This window comes from Watersipora subatra, chromosome 2 (assembly GCF_963576615.1).
Source record: "Watersipora subatra chromosome 2, tzWatSuba1.1, whole genome shotgun sequence".
NCBI classification, from domain to species: domain Eukaryota; kingdom Metazoa; phylum Bryozoa; class Gymnolaemata; order Cheilostomatida; family Watersiporidae; genus Watersipora; species Watersipora subatra.
In genome coordinates this window covers 56,581,172-56,603,385 of record NC_088709.1, presented here as the reverse complement: position 1 = coordinate 56,603,385, position 22,214 = coordinate 56,581,172, and the positions used below count along the sequence as shown (strand labels likewise).

The window sequence follows — 22,214 nt, the reverse complement described above, 5'->3', positions numbered from 1 at the left end:
ACACACGCACACACATACGTACACACGCACACACGCACACACACACGCGCACGCACACACACACAACGACTGCCGTTTATATAGTAGATAGTTATATACACATGTATATAAATGAGTGCGCATACTCATATGCCTCCCATCATGCATGCAAGTGTATGCGAACTTCAAACTTACTTATATACAAAAGTGCATTCTTATGCAAATATATATGTGAATATATGAGTGGACATATATGCACATAGGCAATCATATAATTGCATTTCATACTACATATTGTGATGAATTTGCAAAGCCCAGTTTTCTTTTCTGAGAATAGCACTACAAAAGTCAGCTTTTATTGAAATAGAATAAACTGGTACACCAAATCTGTTATACAATTGACTGTACATCAGTCTTAAGGGGTAAAAAGATAACAGTATATAGCTCAGAAAAACATTGCAACAAACTATGGATTACAGCAAACCATGAATGACAATGCAAAAAACTACAAAGCAAAGAAATATATTCTCAATCACCATAAACAACAATGCAAAAACATTGATTAACGTTTGCATAGCTGGTTGCATATATAGAAATACACATAATTTACATTCTCACATTTACTAGTGTAACTGTTTGGATACATACTATTGTACATGTTTAGTCATTTCAACCTCAAACTTGGTTGTGTTAAATTGTATTTTATTGTGTTTTGAAATTGTATTTTCTCTGCCTTTAAAGCTTATAAAACTTGAGTAATAAAAAACCATACAGAAAAACCAGTCTCCTTGCTTGTAAAAATTACAGCTGCGCATGAGAGGTGTTATTTACTTATGCAAAACTACTTCTGAGTGACTTCAACGACAATAAGTATTCATTTTAGCTTATTCTGCATGCTGGTGTCAACTGGTGTCATGCTGGTGTCAACTGGTGTCATGCTGGTGTCAACTGGTGTCATGCTGGTGTCAACTGATGTCATGCTGGTGTCAACTGGTGTCATGCTGGTGTCAACTGGTGTCATGCTGGTGTCAACTGGTGTCATGCTGGTGTCAACCACTCTTATACAAAACCTTCAGGGTCATTGTTCAAAGTTCACAGAAATCACTGTCGCATAAGTCCTTTTGGTTTGTTGATCACAATATCCTCAAGTTGTATAATTAACTTTGTTTCTCTGTTTTTTGCCAACAAAGACTTAATAATAAAAAGAGAATAGCGTCACATTACAAAAAAGCTTTGTATTTAATGAAGAACTAGTACGAGACAAGATATTCCTGATTAAATTTCATCATGCTGAACTATTTATATGCTGTTTTCATCTTTATCAAGAAGCCTTGTAAGGCTGGCTATATATCATAGTATATGGGATAGTTTTAGGAATAATTAATAGGTCCTGACAGTAGCACAGAGTTGAAGAAATTTGTTGTTTTGTAAACAACAATTGTTATATTGCTATTGTTATATCGCCTTCTCTCCTAATCGCTCTATCGTTCTACCACTATCTTGTCCTCTCGCTATTTCGACCTCTCGCTCTATCACTTTATCGCTCTCTCGCCTTCTCACTCTTTCGCTCTACCACCCTTTTGCTCTATTGCGCTATCGCTCTCTTGCCCTCTCGTTCTATCGCTCTACTACTCATCACTCTATCATGCTATCACCCTTTTACCCAACTGCCCTATTACTCTATCGTGCTGTCCCGTTGTCAGAATAAACCGCTGTCACACTGTGCCACTGTCCCACTCTCAGGCTTTTTTTGCTCTCTCGCTCGACATTTTTCTCACTCCGTATATTTATCGCTCGCTATCCCTCCCGCTCACTATCTCTTTTGCTTGCTATCTTTCTTGCTTGCTATTCCTCTTGCTTGCTCTTTCTCTTGCTCACTATTACTTTCGCTTGCCATATATCTCTCTTTTGCTGCTATCTCTCTATCTCTCTCGCTCGCTATCTCTTTCGCTCTCTATCTCTATCACTCGCTATCTCTTTTGCTCGCTATCTCTCTCGCTCGCTATCTCTTTTGCTCGCTATCTCTCTTGCTATCTCTTTCCCTCGCTATTTCTCTCGCTCACTATCTCTTTCACTTGCTATCTCTCTCGCTCGCTATCTCTTTCGCTCGCTATCTCTCTCTCTCTCGCTATCTCTTTCGCTCTGTATCTCTTTCACTCGCTATCTATCTCACTTGCTATCTCTTTCGCTCTATCTTATCCTTTATCTTATCCTCTCTTTCTCAACATACCATTGCAAATGCAAATTATAATTAGAATGCCCGATGCAAAATGACCAAAAAATCTGGCAGTCATACTTGATGGTATTATAGATGTTGCTACCTAGATTGACCGGCCACACTATGTGGTAGCTGTCTACTCTAGAAGGACTGCAGCTGTACCATCCAGACATTGCTAGTGACGATACTGTACTTATAGAATTAATAGCCCAACTATAGTAGACAGTGGCTGTTACCTTTAAAAGAATTTTGACTTCTAGGCATTCAAAATATTCTCTTTGGCATATGGAAAAAGCAAATTGTATTTTCAGTATTCAAACCCCGATACACCTAAGCATTAGTTTTGAAAAAAAAGTCTTTTAATTATTATACTATGAACCGACTTTATATCATAATATCATTAATTGAATAGAGGAAAATATTCTTGCTACATGGTGTAAACCATAAAGCTTTTTTGCACGTTGTTGAAATGACATTATAAGTTGTTTACATATGTTATGTATATGTATAATCTTATAACAACGCACTATGTAACATTATATCAGAAGTAAAGTTTGATGAAGCACTCTGTCAGTTACCCATTTTTCTGCAAATATGCAAAAGTTTAAAACTACAGTACTGACGTTGGAGTTGTCTTTTCTTGCAAGTACATGTAGACATAACTTTATAGAAATAGTTTAAAATCAAAGTTGTCTCCTCTTACCAGTTACTAACATTTATATCGTTGTGGCATTTATCTATGTATCTTATTGTATTATGATATTTTGATATGACTAAGTTTAGTAATCAATCATGCTTTAAGTACACGTATAAACATTCACTTCCCACATGTATTTGTCTGACATCAACGCTCAAAGTTCTATTACAAACATAACTAAACAGTTCAAAAATCAGTTAGCTTATTTTTAAATGCTGTAAATGCTATTAAAACCCCTAAATATTTAGCACTCACCTAGTATCAGCTTATAAAATCAATTAAATTTTCAACTTTCCAAGTTATTTAAGACTATAGGCTAATTTAAAAAAGTTAATGTTTGCTGCCGAGGTCATGACCTCTCTAAAAGTTTTCCACTAGCTAAAATCTTGAACAACAATGTTGAGTCATATTGTCAAATTAAAAAGTAAGGGTTATGAAAACAGCAATATGTGAAATAGTTTTTGTATGACCTTTACTTTACCTCTAAATATGCTTTAATTTTAATTTTTTTCTTATCAGGCTTTCATCGGTCTGTTACCTGTAGCGGTCTACATTAATCTGCAACAATCTATCTAGCAGACAAAGAGAGAGAAATCAATTTAAGGTCAGTTGTCCTTGTCACTGCTGATTGCATTTGCTGGGCAATGAGGACTAAACTGCTGCTTAACAATCAGGCACATAATGCGATTCTACTTTGTTACATCTATGAGACCTTCAAACAATTATTTCGCAGCAATATCCAATAGTCTGTGAAAACTTCCATTATTTATTTGGATAACCAATCATATGTTTAAATATCAGAATCATCAAGAAGGAAGTTCCTGAAAAAGCTAATGCAGTGATTCTTATCCATCTGAAATGTTGTCGAGTTGCGAAACCAATTACAGATTATTCCTTTAACTGAGATAAATGTCTGGTAAGTGAATTAGAATAGTGTATTTTCAGTGAAATTCATTGTGCAAACAAGTACAAGTTACTGTGTTTCACTGATCAAATCTACTAGGGGCACACAGCATGGGTAAGCAGCACATTAGATCATTTTTGATAATATTTTATATACTCTTTATTGCAATCAAACTATATATGATCACCTCAACCTACAAATTTTCTAACATTCATTGAAATTTTCATCAAATATTTGAATCAATGCCAAAGTTATTTCTTGCTGGAAGCTTTTCGGAACTTGCAGTGTTTTAGGTAAAAGTAAAGAAGCTGTTAGAAATTTAAAGTAAACTATAAAAGTCTTAATAAATATGTCACTGAAGTTAGGTTATATAGTTTACCTAATTTAAGTTAGAATAACCTATGCCACTTATCACTACCACCTTAACATCTTATTCTCTAGACAGGCAAGCCTACACTTCCACTTGTATGTTTTCAAAATAAAGTAGAATTAAAAACTTGTTTCTATTGATTATAACTTTATCAAACTATTTTTACCGTTTGGCATTTTAAATACTTTTCATTCATAATAATTTTGTTTCATTGTTAAACAGTCATTTACAGAGTTTATTATTACTAGGGGTTTTGGTTGGCATACGGATTAAACAAGTTACATTGTCATTTTATTTGAACATTTGCTTTGATGTACATGTACATGTATGATGGTTTTAACATACCAAGCAAGAGTACTTTGTAGCAATGCTACAAAGTACCATGAAATGGTTTTCTAGCAAACAATTTGTTTGTTAGATCACTTTTATTATAAGTACTAATTATTGTTTGATACAGTAGCAGATATGTAAGTCTGATAACTGTATTATAGCTCTTCAGATTGAAATACTCATGCTGACAATATTGAATATTAAACAGTACTTAAGCTTTGCGCTGCTTTGTGAAGTTTAAGTAATGATGGATTATTTCTGAAAGATGTTAAACATAATATCAGCATTATGAGTTGACATTATTTTTGAAAACTTTCAAAGTTTCCATAATTTTTGTTTAGTAGTGAACTTGATTGATTAACTTTAGGAAAAGCTCTAACTAAAATAATCATAAAATAATCATCTCTTTCTTTTACATGTAAATATAAACTATTGACCATTCATTCTTTATTGATTAAATAATCCTGACTAAAAGTAAGACATGACTCGCAGCAATTAGAACATCAAATAACGCCCACATTAAAAAAAACACCTAAAGGTTTTAATTATGAAAATAAAGTTAGTTAATTAAGATACTTGATTATTGGCAGTTGTTTTATTTTGCAATACTATAAAAGTAAATATAAGTGGTTAAGTCACATCTTAGGTGGATTAAATGCCGATTGATTACTTTTGTAAAACAGATTAAAGCACACAAATGTGATGACCTCTGACTTAACAGTTTTGAGTTATGATGTGTGAGTGCTCAAAGCCACTCGACTTCTCCTCTCGACTTAGCCAGCTGGTTGTGTCAGTTTCTCTTTGTTTTTGGTCTGGCTGCTAGTTTCCACTAAACTATTTTAAAATTGCAATTGTGAAACCATGAATAAGATTGACTGACCCTAAAGAATGTTAATGCGGATCTGATGGCATTGTAGATTTGCTATTTTAGATGCTAAACAACATTTTTCTGGTTTTAGATAAACAAATAGCAGCAGTTACAATCTTGATTTGTTGCATAGTTGTCATGACAGTTTCCTCTAGCATTGCAAATGACAGAGAACGTATCAACCTGAGTCGAGATGGTGACTACACTGATAGCCTTATTGCTATTGATGAGAAGGTTCCAGAAAACCTAGACATTATTGAATGACTAGAGGTAATATTATCACTATAGTAGTTTTTTAGTCGTGATTCTAGGCAAAGCCTAAAGCTTTACTGTTCATGGCTCATCAGATCTATGAACTCAAAATAAATTACCATAAGAGGCATAATGTTGAGTATTTATAGTCTAGCATAGAGTCTAAAAAATTTGAGTGTCTCTAGACTACACGGTATAAAAAACTGGCGTTCTTTAACCACAGACTGCATTCAAAACAAATCGGTCAAAATATTCCAGTTGACTGCTAACTACTTTGGGTGCAAAATAGGTGGTTGAATATACATGGCAAAAGACTAAGCTTGCCATTAGAAGATTTTTGGAACAGTTGCCATTAAAAATCTTTGGATATCATTGTTTAATATACAATGAGCAGTACAATGTACAAATGTTGGCAAAGAGCGAGTATGTTTTATCTACATTGTTATCGGACTTAAACATAGTCATGCATGCATGATCTAAGTAGATTCTCAGACACTTACACTTATTTACTAAACTCTTGGTAAAGCTTTAAGATATTAGTTCCTAGAGTCATTTCTTTAAGCATCGGTTTGTTTCTATTAAAAACAGATAAAAACGCTGTTATTGACATAAAGACGTGTTTCACTAAAGATTCATATGAACAAAGTAACTTACAGTTTATTTTAAAAGTGCTATCATTATTTTATTTGAATAACAAATGTTTTGTATATTTTCATCCAAAAGCACATTTTCAACTTCTTGGAGTTTATAAGTGTTGATGTAAAATGCAACACAGTAAGATCTGTTATTAGTAGAAAAAGCTTTTAAAATGTTTGAGCAATAAATTCAGAGCTTTGACGCTAAATTTGAGGTTTGAAGCAAAACGAAAGCTATTTAATATCAAGAATTGATGTTTCATTTCTGTTATCATGGTAAGCAAGACAGAAACTAAAAACAGACCCCGCAAGTGCTGCAGTATGACGCTCACTACAGCTTGAAGCTTTTTGACCAGTTATATGAGAATGTAAATAAACCTATATTTTTGTAGTTCAATTGACTACTGATTAATATATAAGATTCCAGTATAACTGATGGCTAAGTTGACATTGAGAAACCGTATCCTTTGCATTTAATACAGTAAGTCCATCTGTGGATCTGTTTGCTTTCTTGCTAAAGCTATTACAATTTAGCATTATGAAGAATTATGAAACATTGTGAACTCACAACAAATGCCGCTCTACCACTGAGCTAAAATGGCATATTGGTCAAACACGTTTTCAAGTACTGTATACCCCATGCTAATTATCTTAGCAATGTGCCCATGCATTACAAGGCCCCTGTTAGGAAATATTTTTTTGTAATGTTCAATTAGTATATCTGGAGTCAAAGCCACATCTTCTCACACAGACAATTATACCGTCTTCGTATAACCATATTCAGAATTTTGATGGATAGCTTCTGGTGAAACAGTAACCTTTTTTATACACACACACTTCTATGCAAGAATTGTTATTATTAATTCTACATATTCAGGATACTTAGTCTGTTTTTTCAGTTCGTAATAATTTAACATTACTAAGTAATATTTTATTTTGATTGTTGCAAAACCAACTCAGTGTAGCTATTACTAGCTAATTATTTCACATTTACATCTAAACCCTTTTATGGTCAATTTGTCTTTCTAATTTGTTTAACTTGCACTAAAAATTTTCCTGATAATATGAGGAAATATGAGTTTAAAAGCTGTTTGAAAACTTTTAGTTGTTTTTATTTTCTCTCTTAATTTATTACAACTTCACAATGCACTAATCTCATGACATTTAGCTTGAAAGTTAGAATGGCAAATGTTGTTATATGTTAGATACAAATCCATTTTCTGTCTAGATTTTTTTATTACCCGGGAAGCACAGCTATAAATGGATAAAAAAGATTTGATAAATATTCGAAAACATATTTTTTCAAAGAAATATCAAACATCAAATAGTATATGCAAAAAAATATAAATTAAAATTTTCTCACAAACCACCTTCTAAAAGAAGATTTAAATGCCAATTATGATGGGCAAGTGATTAGTGCATTGCCAACAGCAACGATTAACATTTTCCTACACGGAGCAACCAGTTACCTCCACTTTTATGAGGCAATTTTTCAACTTTTTCACAGCTGAAAACTTCATGGCCACTTTACTGTCACTTGCATGCAGCCTCTGTGCATTCCTTTGGCTACAACTAAAGCGTGTATGTTTACAACAGCTTTTTTGTGAGCAGAGATCGCAACTGCCTCATACCAACTCTGCAAGTCACTTCCTCAACTCATTTAGTAAATGATGGATTATCGGTGTTTGCTTTCATGTTTACATACCTTTACTATATCCTTCACATATACCACAGACACATTTATAATAAAATGTGATATATATTTAAATATTTATAAATAAATTTATATAATTTATAAATTTATAAATATTTAGATAGTTTTACACTGCAGATAAATTAAAATAAACAAATTATCTTATAAAACCATTGAAACACATGGCCACTATGATGACAATTAAATATGAACAGGCTAAAGCTGTACTAAATGTCTCAGAAAACTGAAAAAGTTTCATATGTGGTTAACTTAAAATAATAACATAAGTATGGGAGTAATGAACGTGCGTTCACGAAACATTGTAAATGAAACAAGCAATGTCATCGGCTATTTGGCTATTTGAGCGTATTCATTTTTTTCAATTTGCAAATAGGTATGTGTATAGTCTGTCTGCCCACCATTCTTATGAAAAGAGGCGCTGACTTTCCGTGTTGCTGCCTCACCGCCGCTAGAAACTCTGCAATACATATATAAAAATATTAGTTCCTACTTTACTATAAGTTGAGCAGTCACGCTAGGTAGTGCTTGATAAACATAATCAAATATACAATGAGCCTTATGGCTAGCTACTGGTTTTTTGTGCTATAATTTACACTCTGGCAATCATTAGAACCACAATAGCTTAATTAAATAACAGCCACATTGTCATTGGCTGACAAGAAGCCAACTATCAGCCAATCAGTGAGAATACCGGAGTAAATCCTTAAGTGGCAAAATAATGAATTGACTATCAAAAAGTCAATTGTAAATTTATACTAAGCGTTCAAGTGTAAGCTTTCTAATTAAATTTATAAGTTTATTGCCTTATTGTTGATAACAAAAATTATTTATTTAAAAATGTTGTGTAATTTACATTGCTATTATCTGCAGTGTCTGATCATAAGTCAGTTGAAAAGTCAGTTGGGAAGGTGAGCTTTTCTGTTTGAAATCGTCTGCTCCCAACTCGATTTGAAGAATATTGGGAAAAAGGGTTGCACAACTTCCTAATTCAAGGCTTTCCTATTATTCTGTTTTGATTATAATGAAGGTATACTTTGAAAAAAATTTTTCTTTTGTATTTATGCCTTTGGTCTTCTCTTTCTGTGATAAGCTTTTAACATATATTAATGATTGCTAATTGATAACGTAGACTATCTAATACTATTTATTTGTGTGAATACTGGAAAATTGAAAAAAATGACTGCATTAAGAAGCTCCAACAACATAAATAACCCATTCCGAGAAGGTTTACGTTATAGCACTTGCTTGTTAACTGAACAGTAAAATATATGTAAACTGTCCTTTTCCATGATTTGTTCAGAATTGTCCCAAACTCACCCCTTTGGCACTTCAAATAGAAAACTAAACCTTTTAATTTGATTACTGTACAACAATGTGGTATTATTAGTTTGTACCAACCATTTCCGTCTAACTTTTCACTTAATTCAGGATTCGTAATTACAGTAATTTTACGTTAAATCGAAAAGTAGCAGCCACGTTTTCTTTCGGTTATTATTGTTGCTTATAGTATTTTTTATATACGTGATTCATATAATTTATTTACCAGAAGTACCAGAGAGTAAACATTTCTCTAACTAAAATATTAAATAAGACTTTTCTTACCCTTTTGCAATGCTACTCGTTCCAGTTTTGTATGCGTATATATGAGCGTATATTTAGCACTCACCTAATATCAGCTCATAAATTCAATTAAATTTTCAACTTTCCAAGTTGTTTAAAACTACAGGCTAATTTACAAAAGTTAATGTTTGCTGTTGAGGTCATGACCTCTCTAAAGGTTTCCCACTAGCTGAAATCTAGAACAATAATGTTGAGTCATATTATCTAATTTCAAAGTAAGGGTTATAAAAACAGAAATAGGAGAAATAGTTTTTGTATGACCTTCACTTTACCTCTAAATACGCTTTACTTTTTATTTTTTTCTCATCAGACTTTCATCGGTTTGTTACCTGTAGCGGCCTACATTAATCTGCAAAAATCTATCTAGCAGACAAAGAGAGAGAAAGCATTTTAAGGTCAGTTGTCCTTCTTATCACCACTGATTGCATTTTCCTGGAAGTGAGGACTAAGCTGCTGCTTAAAGATCAGACACTTAATGCGATTCTACTTTGTTACATCTATGAGACCTTCAAACAATTATTTCGCAGCAATATCCTATAGTCTGTGAAAACTTCCATTATTTATTGGGATAACCGATTAGTTGTTTAAATATTAGAATAATCAAAAAGGAAGTTTCTGAAAAAGCCAATCTGGTGATTCTTTTCTATATCAAATGTGGTTGAATTGCGAAACCAATTACAGACTATTCCCTTAGCTGAGATAAATGTCTGGTAAGTGAATTAAAATAGTGTATTTTCAGTGAAATTCATTGTGCAAACAAGTATAAGTTTTTGTGTTTCACTGATCAAATCTACTTGGGCCACACAGCATGGGTAAGCAGCACATTAGATAATTTTTGATAATATTTTATATACTCTTTACTGCAATCAAACTATATATGATCACCTCAACATACAAATTTTCTAACATTCATTGAAAATTTCATCAAATATCTGAATCAATGCCAAAGTTAATTCTTGCTGGAAGCTTTTCGGAACTTGCAGTGTTTTAGGTAAAAGTAAAGAAGCTGTTACAAATTAAAAGTAAACTATAAAAGTCTTAACAAATACGTCAGTGATGTTAGGTTATATAGTTTACCTAATTTAAGTTAGAATATCCTATGCCACTTATCACTATGACCTTAACATCTTATTCTCTAGACAGCCAAGCCTACACTTCCACTTGTATGTTTTCAAAATAAAGTAGAATTAAAAACCTGTTTCTATTGATTATAACTTTATCAAACTATTTTTACCGTTTTGAATTTAAATACTTTTCATTCATAATAAATTTGTTTCATTGTTAAACAGTCATTTACAGAGTCTATTATTACTAGGGGTTTTGGTTGGCATACAGATTAAACAAGTTACATTGTCATTTTATTTGAACATGTGCTTTGATGTACATGTACATGTATGATGGTTTTAACATACCAAGCATGAGTACTTTGTAGCAATGCTACAAAGTACTATGAAATGGTTTTCTAGCAAACAATTTGTTTGTTAGACCACTTTTATTATAAGTACTAATTATTGTTTGATACAGTAGCAGATATGTAAGTCTGACAACTGTACTATCGCTCTTTAGATTGAAATACTCATGCTGACAATATTGAATATTAAATGGAACTTAAGCTTTGCGCTGCTTTGTGAAGTTTAATTAATGATGGATTATTTCTGAAAGATGTTAAACATAATATCAGCATTATGAGTTGTCATTTATTTAAAAAAACTCTCAAAGTTTCCATAATTTTTATTTAGTAGTGAACTTGATTGATTAACTTTAAGAAAAGCTCTAACTAAAATAATCATAAAATATTCATCTCTTTCTTTTAAATATAAACTATTGACCATTCATTCTTTATTGACCAAACATTCCTGACTAAAAGTAAGACATGACTCGCAGCAATTAGAACATCAAATAACGCCCACGTTAAAAAAAACACCTAAAGGTTTTAATTATGAAAATAAAGTTAGTTAATTAGGATACTTGATTATTGGCAGTTGTTTTATTTTGCAATACTATAAAAGTAAATATAAGTGGTTAAGTCACATCTTAGGTGGATTAAACGCCAATTGATTACTTTTGTAAAACAGATTAAAGCACACAATTGTGAGGACTTCTGACTTAACAGTTTTGAATTATGATGTTTGAGTGGTCCAAGCCACTCGAATTCTTCTCTCCTCGGCTTAGCCAGCTGGTTGTGTCAGTTTCTCTTTGTTTTTGGTCTGGCTGCTAGTTTTCACTAAACTATTTTAAAATTGCAATTGCGAAACCTTGAATAAGATTGGCTGACCTGAAGGAATGTTAATGCGGATCTGATGGCATTGTAGATTTGCTATTTTAGATGCTAAACAACATTTTTCTGGTTTTAGATAAACAAATAGCAGCAGTTACAATCTTGATTTGTTGCATAGTTGTCATGACAGCTTCCTCTAGCATTGCAAATGGCAGAGAACGTTGTTGTATAAATCGATATACTTACATGTACTGATGTGAAGATGAAGAAGAGCCTCTGTCTTTTGTTACTCTTTCTTATATTCTCCCCCATACTGCCTTACACTAGCTAATCTACTAGCTTTACCCACTAGCTTTATCCAGCTTTATGCACTCACCGTAGTTACCAAGACCACCTGTACTGCCTTGAGCTTAGACACCAATCTAGCCTGAGCCTAATAAATCCCATAATACAACATGCCTTTTCTTTTTTTCTTTTTGTTTTGGGTCACTCCATCACTACCAACAAGCAGACGTAGTAACTTACCTTACTTGTGTTGCTCGTTACCTGACTCCGTTAGGGCAGTCTCCATAGGCTATGCCTCTGGCTTGTCTGACCCTGTGCCACCGTCTAAAGTACTCTTCTCGCTACCGCCAGCTCCATTGCCAGTCTGCACTGGCTTTGTCATCACCCTGACCTTCGCCGCTACCAATACTTTTACCGTGACCACTGTCACTACCAGCACTACTGCCACCAACATCTCCACCACTACTTCCACCAACCCTGACTAGCCCGGAGTCTTTTGGTTGGGTCAGTAATGACTCCTCAACCTCATCTCCGTCTCTTCTGTCTTTACCTCGCTCTCCCCAGTAAGAGGCAGGCTTGACAGGCTTCCTGTGGGAGGTCTCCACCTGGGCCGTAACCGGCTGCACAGGAGATGGCACCACAGAGCAGGGAGTTGGCAGAGGCCCAGACCTACGTATCTAGCTCGACCTCACCTGCAACCAGTGCAGGTCTGCTACTAGCAACTCTCCTCTGAACCTCGGCTAACTCCTGCACCACTACCCTGAATCCCTTGAAATTTTCCAACTCCATGACTGCTGTCTTCCCTTTGGCTTTCAGCTTAGCCAATTTCTCCTTCGACTTCCTTCGCACCTCCCTTTCCTCTCTTTTAATCTCCGCTACCTTTTTCTCATGACCTTCTCTGTCTAACATTCCATTGCTGGATACCTCGGCTAAAAAGAGCAAACCTTTTCCATTACAGACACTGGATCAGCTACTTTCTCAGCACCTTCCCTTACCTCATCGTGACTGTGTTCTCTATCATACTCCATAGACACTTGCACATCTCCGGTGCCTTGGGCTGTCCCCCGTTGACTACCAATTTCTACGTATTCGCTACTCTTCACTCCCTTGGTTTTACAAGTCCACTAATCTTGACCTGTGTGACCTTGCTTAACTTCGCTCTCTCTGTCAGACTTATTTGTCAGGTTTAGCAACTCGATATCATCTGAAATATAACTTGACCCAGCAATAATGACGACAATGGCTTAACTGGCTTAATACTTCTACACTCCTTAGCAGGCTCAAACTTACTTTTGCATAACGCGTTTACAACAGCAAATAGTTTTAGCAGCTTCAACTCAGTTATGGCCAAAAAGTTTGTTCACAATCTTTTCACCACATGAACTTCAGCATCTATATGCCTGTTTTTACTTTCCAAATGAACTAGTACACTTCTAACCACTTTTAACTCACTACCATCAGCAGTTTCTAAAACTGTCGACGGTTTTTTTAACCGTAGATTCAACTTATTAGCTGTTGCCTCGGTTAATATTGACACCTCAGCTTCAGTATCAAACATAAACTCTACATTTACTCCATTACCTTGTAAATACTGCACAATTCTCTGGCCTAGTCGACTGTCATTGTCATATTTATCCCTCGAACCAGAGAATCTAACCATTCTGCCCTTACTATTATCTCGGTACCTTTCATCATACCGACTCGTCTCATGCCTCTCTTTGTACCAGTCCCCCTCAAGCCTATCTATACTATTGTCCCTGTATCTACTCAACTTGTCTCCCATCTCACGGGGGCTTTCTCGGCCCCTGTACCTCTCCCTACTACTATCCCAGATACCATATCGCTCATAGCTATTATCCCGACTACCTTCTGGCCTGCTGCTGCTACCTCGTCTGTCATAACCCACATCTCCTCGCTTATCCATACAATACCGGGATACATGTCCTCGCCATCCAAGAAGAAAAACTTTAATGGAGGGACAACTTCTCATCTCATGGCCCCTACACTTGCAACTGTAGCATACTCTAGCTTCACTGCCTTCTTTACTGCTTGCTCTATATCTAGAGACATGCCTCTCCCTGCTATTATCTCTATACTTCCTACTGTCACTGTCCTTGTTATACTCCCAGCCTCTTGTCCCATATCTACTAGTATCATGCTCTTCACTACCATAATACCCTCTACTACTCCTAGGGCTACCCCTAGGAGAAGATTTACCGCTGAATCATAGTTTCTATCTCTATCATTACTCATGTACTGCCCTTAGCGATCAAACTCTGATACCTTTGCTACTTTTCTCTTAACCTCACTTTTTAAATCCATACTTCTATCCTCATTTCTCAAAAATCTATCCGAGTTGTTGGCCATTTCACGAGCCCTTAATGCCTCACGCAATAACGCCCAAGTAAGATTGGCATTATTCATTAAATCTCTGCTTACTTCCCTATCTCTCAATCCGTTAACCGCCACTATAAGAGCAAACCTTACCCTATCATTATTGTTAGCCACTTTAGCATATCTGCTCAAACTCTCTACTTGTTGTAAATATTCTCTATCACTTTCTCCGAGTGCCTGCTTAGCCATCAGAAACTTATGCCCCTATACGAACATACTCTCTTGTTTACCATAGTAATCCTGCAAAATCTCCACTGCTCCTTCATAAGTAAATTTTACACCATCTATGTTAAATCCGGCACCCCTCAATACTTTTCTACCACTGTGCCCAATAGCTCTCAATAGTGGCACTAACCTAGCTCTACCTCTCATAATGGGTACTCTATTGCCATCTTCATCATTCACATAACCTCTCCTCTCGACAGCACTCTCTATACAAAAACTCATTTCCTCTATAAATCTCTCCCATGAGCCATCACTGTGCTCACCAAACACCAGCTTCAGAAAACCACTCTCCATCCCCACTCAACACAATATATCTCTCGCCACAAATCTACTCTACCCCACTCGTATAAGTTTAATGTAATTGTCACCTCCGAACAGGTAATAAATATTTACACCTCACCAACACCGATGCTTCACCGCTACAACACCTCACAACACCACCCTACCTCATGTCACCTCACCTGCACACCCGTAAAAGGGTCTAATCAACCATTTAAACTTAACCCCGTAACCAGAAAAATGTTCGCTAATGATAACACAAAAATAAAAAAATTCAAAATTTTGTCAACTGCACCATGATGTATAAATCGATGTACTTACATGTACTGATGTGAAGATGAAGAAGAGCCTCTGTCTTTCCTTACACTTCCTTATATCCTTCCTCATACTGCCTTACACTAGCTAATCTACTAGCTTTACCTACTAGCTTTATCCAGCTTTATGCACTCACCGTAATTACCAAGACCACCTGTACTGCCTTGAGCTTAGACACCAATATACCCTGAACCTAACAAATCCCATAGTACAACAAACGTATCAACCTGAGTCGAGATGGTGGCTACACTGATATCCTCATTGCTATTGATGAGAAGGTTCCAGAAAACCTAGACATCCTTGAAAAACTGCAGGTAATATTATCGCTATAGTAGTTTTTTAGTCGTGAATCTAGACAAACCCTAAAGCTTTACTGTACGTGGCTCATCAGATCTATGAACTCAAAATAAATTACCATAAGATGCATTATGTTGAGTATTTATAGTCTAGCATAGAGTCTAAAAAGTTTGAGTGTCTCTAGACTACACGGTATAAAAAACTTGCGTTCTTTAACCACAGACTGCATTCAAAACAAATCGGTCAAAATATTCCAGTTGACTGCTAACTACTTTGGGCGCAAAATAGGTGGTTGAATATACAAGCAAAATGACTGTAACTACATGTCTGTAACTCATGTAAATGGTTCTCTTTTGGGGTTTCAATTTTAGTTAGACCTTTAGTTAGCAATCATGGTATTTTTATTGTTAGAATAAAGGTCTGCACAAAGATAAAAATGTAGATATTATTTTGATAAATTAAACTGGGAGGTTATAGCAAATTTTGGTCTATGTAAAAACAATCATGAACAATTTTTTATGAGAGTTGGTGAGTTTGATTGAAGGCTATTTTCAATGCTTTTCTACAAGTCTTTTTTGTGCTAATCACAATGTCACGGAATCTTAAAGTTTCAAGCTGTTTTTGTTGTCAAACATTTTAGCGAGGTTACAAAGCTAGGAGCATATTCACACTGAATTGCCAAGAAAGTGTTCCCTGGTTTTGAAAACTTACCCAACTCCAAAAAATGTGACCAACAAAAAATTCTCTATGAATTTCAAGGATTTTGCATGATAAATTTGTGAAAACTCAGTGACCCTCCATAGTTTTTCATAATTTTAATTTGCAAAAAAATATCATTTGGAAGTACCCTAGGACACTTATGTATTCGCCTCATCTAACTTTCGCATTTTCCCGGAGTCATCCTCTAGCGAAAATTTTGTGTGCAAAACTAAACTATCATAAGGGCATTGAGCAAAAACGCAGAATTAAATAGCTTTGTTCATTGATAGTCCAAGAAACAAATGGCAACAAGCGATCGAATTGCAATGATCGATCTAGGCCACACAATTCTACCTGCGGTTTACAATTACAAACTAGTCCCAAATTGAAAACATTTTTCTTACCGCTGAACTGAACATGATGAATCTAATTATGTTTGTTCCACTGCATTTATTTTCACATCACTATATTTTTGCACTCATCAGAGCTGCGAAATTAAGTTGCATCGAAATTTTACTCTGTATGCTACTCACGAAACTAAATACTAGCAAAATATAAGTGTCCTAGGGTAGTTTTGAGTTTATTAGAAAGTTTCAATGTGGCAAAACTAATTGCAAATAGCCTTACAATATTACCTGACGATTGCCTTACAGCTTTACAAGGAACTAGAACTACAATAAAATTCAACTTGTGTCATCGGCTAAACTCAAAATCAAATGACAAAATATTTAGTTCGCAGGGAATACAGCACTTTTTAAAAAAGTTCATTTCAACAATGGCTGTTACCAAAACAGAGCAAATATAAAGACTGAAAAGTAATTAGGGATGTTAGATGAATGCGAGCCACGCAAACTCAACTACAATTTAAACAATGCTAATTTCAAAAGCCATATCGGTTAATCTCTTCTGAATGTGTAACGTTTGCTTCGAGAAACCAGCACTGAAACTTTGAGGATAGTTATCAGTCATGAGGCCATGCCAACTAAGCTGGTGGTCCACAATGCACTAGTAGACCATATCTAGTTGACATTATCATATCTTAGTTATTTATAAATACCAATTTGGCAAGCGTGGTATCCAGCATGCAAATACTTATTGCTAACGCAAAAAGACACTGAGATGAATCATAGTCTACCCTGTTGAGCTCAAAGAACGTGCATGCAGGAGAGTGTTTTGTAATTGAATTCGAATCACTCCGGTCTGTTTTCAATTGCTTTACTATTTAGCCTGTCATCATTTCACTAACATGTAGTATTGCTCTTATTTTCACCAGGTTTATTTGAAGGAAGCATCACAAATACTATACCGAGCAACAAAGAACAAGCTATACATAGAAAGGGTGACAATTATGATTCCCTCTAGATGGATGGACCAGCAACACTGGCTTCAGGTCAGTTTGTCTATTAACTGCTATGAAAAGACTAAAGCTATATAAAACTTATCTCAAAGCATTACAGATAAAATATTTTGTTTCATCATGTGTTTGAGACATGAATCCAGAAACAATTGGAATAATTATACCTGATTAACTTTCCAATTTCTGAAATTGTTGATCTTTCGTGTAAAAAACCTGTAAGTGATCACCTTTGACAATGTTTTTTTTTATATATTTTTGGTTTAAGGCATAAATTTTGGTTTAAAGCATGAAACGAAACTCTTGTTTTTCCTCCGTCGTTATTGTTAAGGCCGTTTTTACCTAAAAAATCATTCCAGTCTAATTGGAAGTCATGTTACCATTTGCCAGTGAAATTGTATTGAAAGTGCAAAAAGCTGCTAGGAAATACCTAACACATTCTGGGGTGTCCCAATCTGCTTCTCTCCAACAGTCTAACTCAAAAAAAGTAACTTGTGCCACTATATCTTCTTGATCTTCTCAACAATCACTCGGGTTACAATAAACAAACTCAGATAACTAAACTCAGGTTTATATACCGAAGCTTATTAAAACACACCAAAACACGATTCAAATACATTAAAGCGTAACAACTTGCCTTCTTTTTTTGTCATGACTATTGATCTTCCAATCACAAGCTGTTAGAACCTCAATAAAAAAGAACTTCCCAAAGTGGATATCTGGAAGAGTAATTTTTAAAAGATTGAGAAAACAAGTTTTAATTTTTTAGTTATGATTTTAATACTTTATGAGCATTCAAATGAAAAAAACAGTAAAATGTTGTTTGTGTGTGACAGTAACAAATTTTGTGTTTGAACAATTTAAAAAATTTAAATTAAGCTATTACCGGACAATGAGCTGCTATAATTACAAATGTGGACCATCACCTTTGAGTTTGTTGATGACATAAATATAACTGGGCTAAAAGTAGATGTCACAATTTTAAAGGTTTCCAACTTAAAAAATACGCATCATGATTTTTTCAAATTATCTGACAATCTATTGAGATTGATGGTGAGCTGCTGTGAATCTGTTAAGGAAATAAAAAATAAGGTTTAATGTTTGGCTCATAGAACTTTTTGATGAATTTTGTGCAGCAACAGTAATTATTGATTGATTATTGATTTCTGTAATTATTGATTAAAAAAACTTGAAGGCTAGAAATCTATTGCATGAGCTAGCTAATGAAAGGTTTCATCTCTGGTGTTATTTGGCTAAAAATGTATATATGTATACATTTGAGAATATAGATAACTACAAAATCCAATATCATGAGCTGCTGTCAAATCTTATCTGCTGTGGTAAAGTAGATTATAATTGCATCACAGTGCTGCCTTTTGCTTTGTGAATAAAATTAGCGAACACGTGACAAAAGAGGACAGCATCGCCCTGAAAAATAAAGAGCCAATGCGACTGGCCAGAAGACGACTTAGCTCCTCAGAGCTAAAATGGATTTAAACAGACCTTGCTGAGCAAAAACCAAAAGAGATCGAGCTGACTTTCGATGCAGCCAGAAGTACAAATGGCAGGTCATTGACCAATAGGAACAGCTGAGCCTACCACCGAGTCGGCAATTTAGAGACTGACTAATTGCTGAGCAAACAGCTAAACGACTTGATCTGCTACCAAATCAGCACCGAATGGACCAATCAGCTATCGAGTCAGCACTGAATGGATCAACCAGCTACCAAGTCAGCCCTGAATGAACCAACCACCTACCAAGCCAGCACTGAATAGACCAATCAGCTACCGAGTTGATTATTCCGGAAAAAGGGCAAAGTCTGTCATGTCAGCATTATTTGTATATAAACAGCATAAATGAGCCAAACAAGTCAGAGCACAGGAAAGTTTTGTCATCGGCAATTGATTGAATGCACACGGTTGTCTGTATATATTTATGTATGGTGAAAAAAAAATATATGGCTCCAATATATCTACATATTACTAAAAATATAAATATACAAATTATATATAGGTATACAGATAATATCTATATTGTCTTTTGTATTCAAGTGGTGTGATTCTTGGTGGAACAGTGAAGGGTCAGAGAGAATTCGTTACAAACGCATGAGTGCATATTAGTTAAAAGCTTCGTAAGTCAATCTACCTAAATAAAAGCATAGGTCAGCTTAGCATCCTTTCATCTATATAACCTACGTCTTCAGAAATGCTATGCAAAAGCTATATTTTGCAAGAGAACGTGTGATGTAAATCACATCACCCACAAAATTTCTTTGGTAAATTAAATCATTACTGTGTCTATCCTAACTAAGCAAAATGCTAATAGAGAAGGTTGCTACATTTGCAATTTTTATTTGCAAAAATTACAAGCTTTTTTTACAATAGAAAAAAAATATTTTGGATGATTTTATTTAAAAAATGCCATTTAATCATAAGCTTTTTGGCAACTTTTAATTGTATATTGTACTTTTGTATAAGTTATATAACATTACTGTTTCTTATAAAGTAAAGTAACTTTATATAAATTTTCTGTTATATTTTGCAACCAACTGTAGGGAACAGTTGTAAAAAAGTTATAAATTCTAGTAGTCATTTATTATGACATAGTAATAAGTAATAATTTTGCATTTTAATGAATATTGATGAATATTGTAAACTACAGCCAGCGGAAAATGAAACCTTTGAGAGAGCAGGAATACTGATAGCGCAGAAAAATCTAGCCTATGGAGACACTCCTTACACGCTACAGCCACGAGGATGTGGAGAGGAAGCAGACTACATACACTTAACTCCAGACTTTCTAACCACCTCTCAAACTATATGACATCCCTACAGACCTGGTAGGTTGGAGTTTTTCAATTCCATTCTTTCAAACTCTTAACCACTGTCTTTCTGCGCTTTGAATGAGTTTGGAGTTGCCCACTACTGACAAATTTGTCCCCTATTGTTTCAATAATTCAGATATATTCTGAAGACCTTCGCAAAATTTGCGATATATACTGCAAAACTGTATTTGCTTAAGTAAAGGCGCTTTTGGGTCACCTTCATTTTTCAATTTATTCATAGTCCACTAGTTGCATTAAAATAGTAGTTCTTTTAAATTTTTTATGAGCAATAAATAAACGAACATAATCAAATAGAAGCAAAATACAGAAGTTAGTGTTAACAGCTTGTTTAAAGGTGATAGACGCTGCACTATAATAAAAATAATATAGAAAACAGAAACGATTACTAGAGCCGTCTATGTAAACCTACATAAATTGGCAGATTCAAGCAAAACACAGTATATGCAACTCATTGTGGAAATGCAAAGTGGTAGAAAAAGCAATGAATTTACAAATCAAAAGCCTAAACCGCAACAATTTTTTTCCAGAAAAAATTGTGTGTAATAGTCTCACGACTAAACGAGCGGAGCGAAGTTTGAGAGTTTTTATGATAAATGCACATGTGCACACAACTAACGAAAATGATTCATCAAGCGCGTCGGAAACCCTTGTATCGAAATCCTATCAACAAATTTAACTATTCTTTAGTTAAGTCGTTTAAGTATAATAACGATACAAAACACATATAAACCTATTTAAATATGTTACCAAGTCCTTGAAAGGTTACCGCAATATCTTAAAACTAACCCATCTGATCAGATTATACATAAATAGACAGATAAATTCAGTCAAAATTTACCACAAAACGCTGGAAAAACTTGGTTTAATAATAGTTAAGACCGGTCTACGATACGCCAACAAAGCCATTTGACAGATAGTAGAACTATTTAGCAGTGCGCATTTCACGAGAAAAACATGCTGATTTCACCAGTCTATGGCGTTGTTTAATTGCCGAAGGTTTGTGTAATTAACGTAGACTGTTTGAGGCATAGACCGATTTACAGGTACGAAATTGTGGTACACAGCTTATCAGCCTACGTTTTTGTCCGATTACCGAAGGTTTTTCAAATTATCTAGAACATTAGCCAGATTTTTTACATCTTATCTACAAGTTAGGGCAAAACTACAATGCCCCTTTATGACAAGAGTATTTCTTTATTTCACTCCAGTTTGCAAAAAGCTTCCAAACACGTGAATACTAACGCTTGCTTTCTGTTACATACCGCTGTCAAAACCATTCTACATTCACAACGCAACCAACTTTCAAACTGTATATTACACCACAACTTGCCGTTTTACTTTTGATATTGCATTTCAAAGATATAATAAACATATTTCTTTATTGTTGTTGTTAGTTAAATTACGTACAGTAGGTTAGGTTGTACAGCCATGCCACTCTAAGCCGTACAGGCATTCCTCTCGATCTGCATGTAGCATGGGGTTGAGGTATAATACAATAGAGTCGAGGTACAATACACAAGAGTCAAGGTCTTACCATGGCTAAAGCTTTCATTGATATTATACATGTATGCCACAACGAAATGACCGCTGGAATATCGTTTGTTGCTCTCTCTCGAGTTCGAAACATTAATGACTTACTTGTTAACAACTTCGCTAGGGAGCGCATCACTTGATTAGCTATCAATGACCAAATCTTACAACGCAAAAGAGAGGAG

The 22,214-nt window shown here is 34.8% G+C and overlaps 1 protein-coding gene and 1 long non-coding RNA gene across 2 annotated transcripts; one reads left to right on the top strand and one right to left on the bottom strand.

The window, feature by feature from the left end:
* Window positions 1-8,029: 8,029 nt before the first annotated feature.
* Window positions 8,030-9,610, bottom strand: LOC137388733 (uncharacterized). The gene is made up of 2 exons (XR_010978008.1): window positions 9,570-9,610; window positions 8,030-8,424 (listed from the first exon to the last, which is right to left on the bottom strand). It is a non-coding gene; the product is annotated as an uncharacterized lncRNA (long non-coding RNA).
* A 5,507-nt stretch (window positions 9,611-15,117) lies between these two features.
* Window positions 15,118-20,477, top strand: LOC137388353 (calcium-activated chloride channel regulator family member 3-like). The gene is made up of 4 exons (XM_068074839.1): window positions 15,118-15,216; window positions 15,513-15,617; window positions 17,573-17,689; window positions 20,316-20,477. Exons 1-4 carry the CDS (start codon window positions 15,118-15,120, stop codon window positions 20,475-20,477), a joined length of 483 nt encoding a protein of 160 aa, XP_067930940.1.
* The last annotated feature ends 1,737 nt before the right edge of the window (window positions 20,478-22,214 follow it).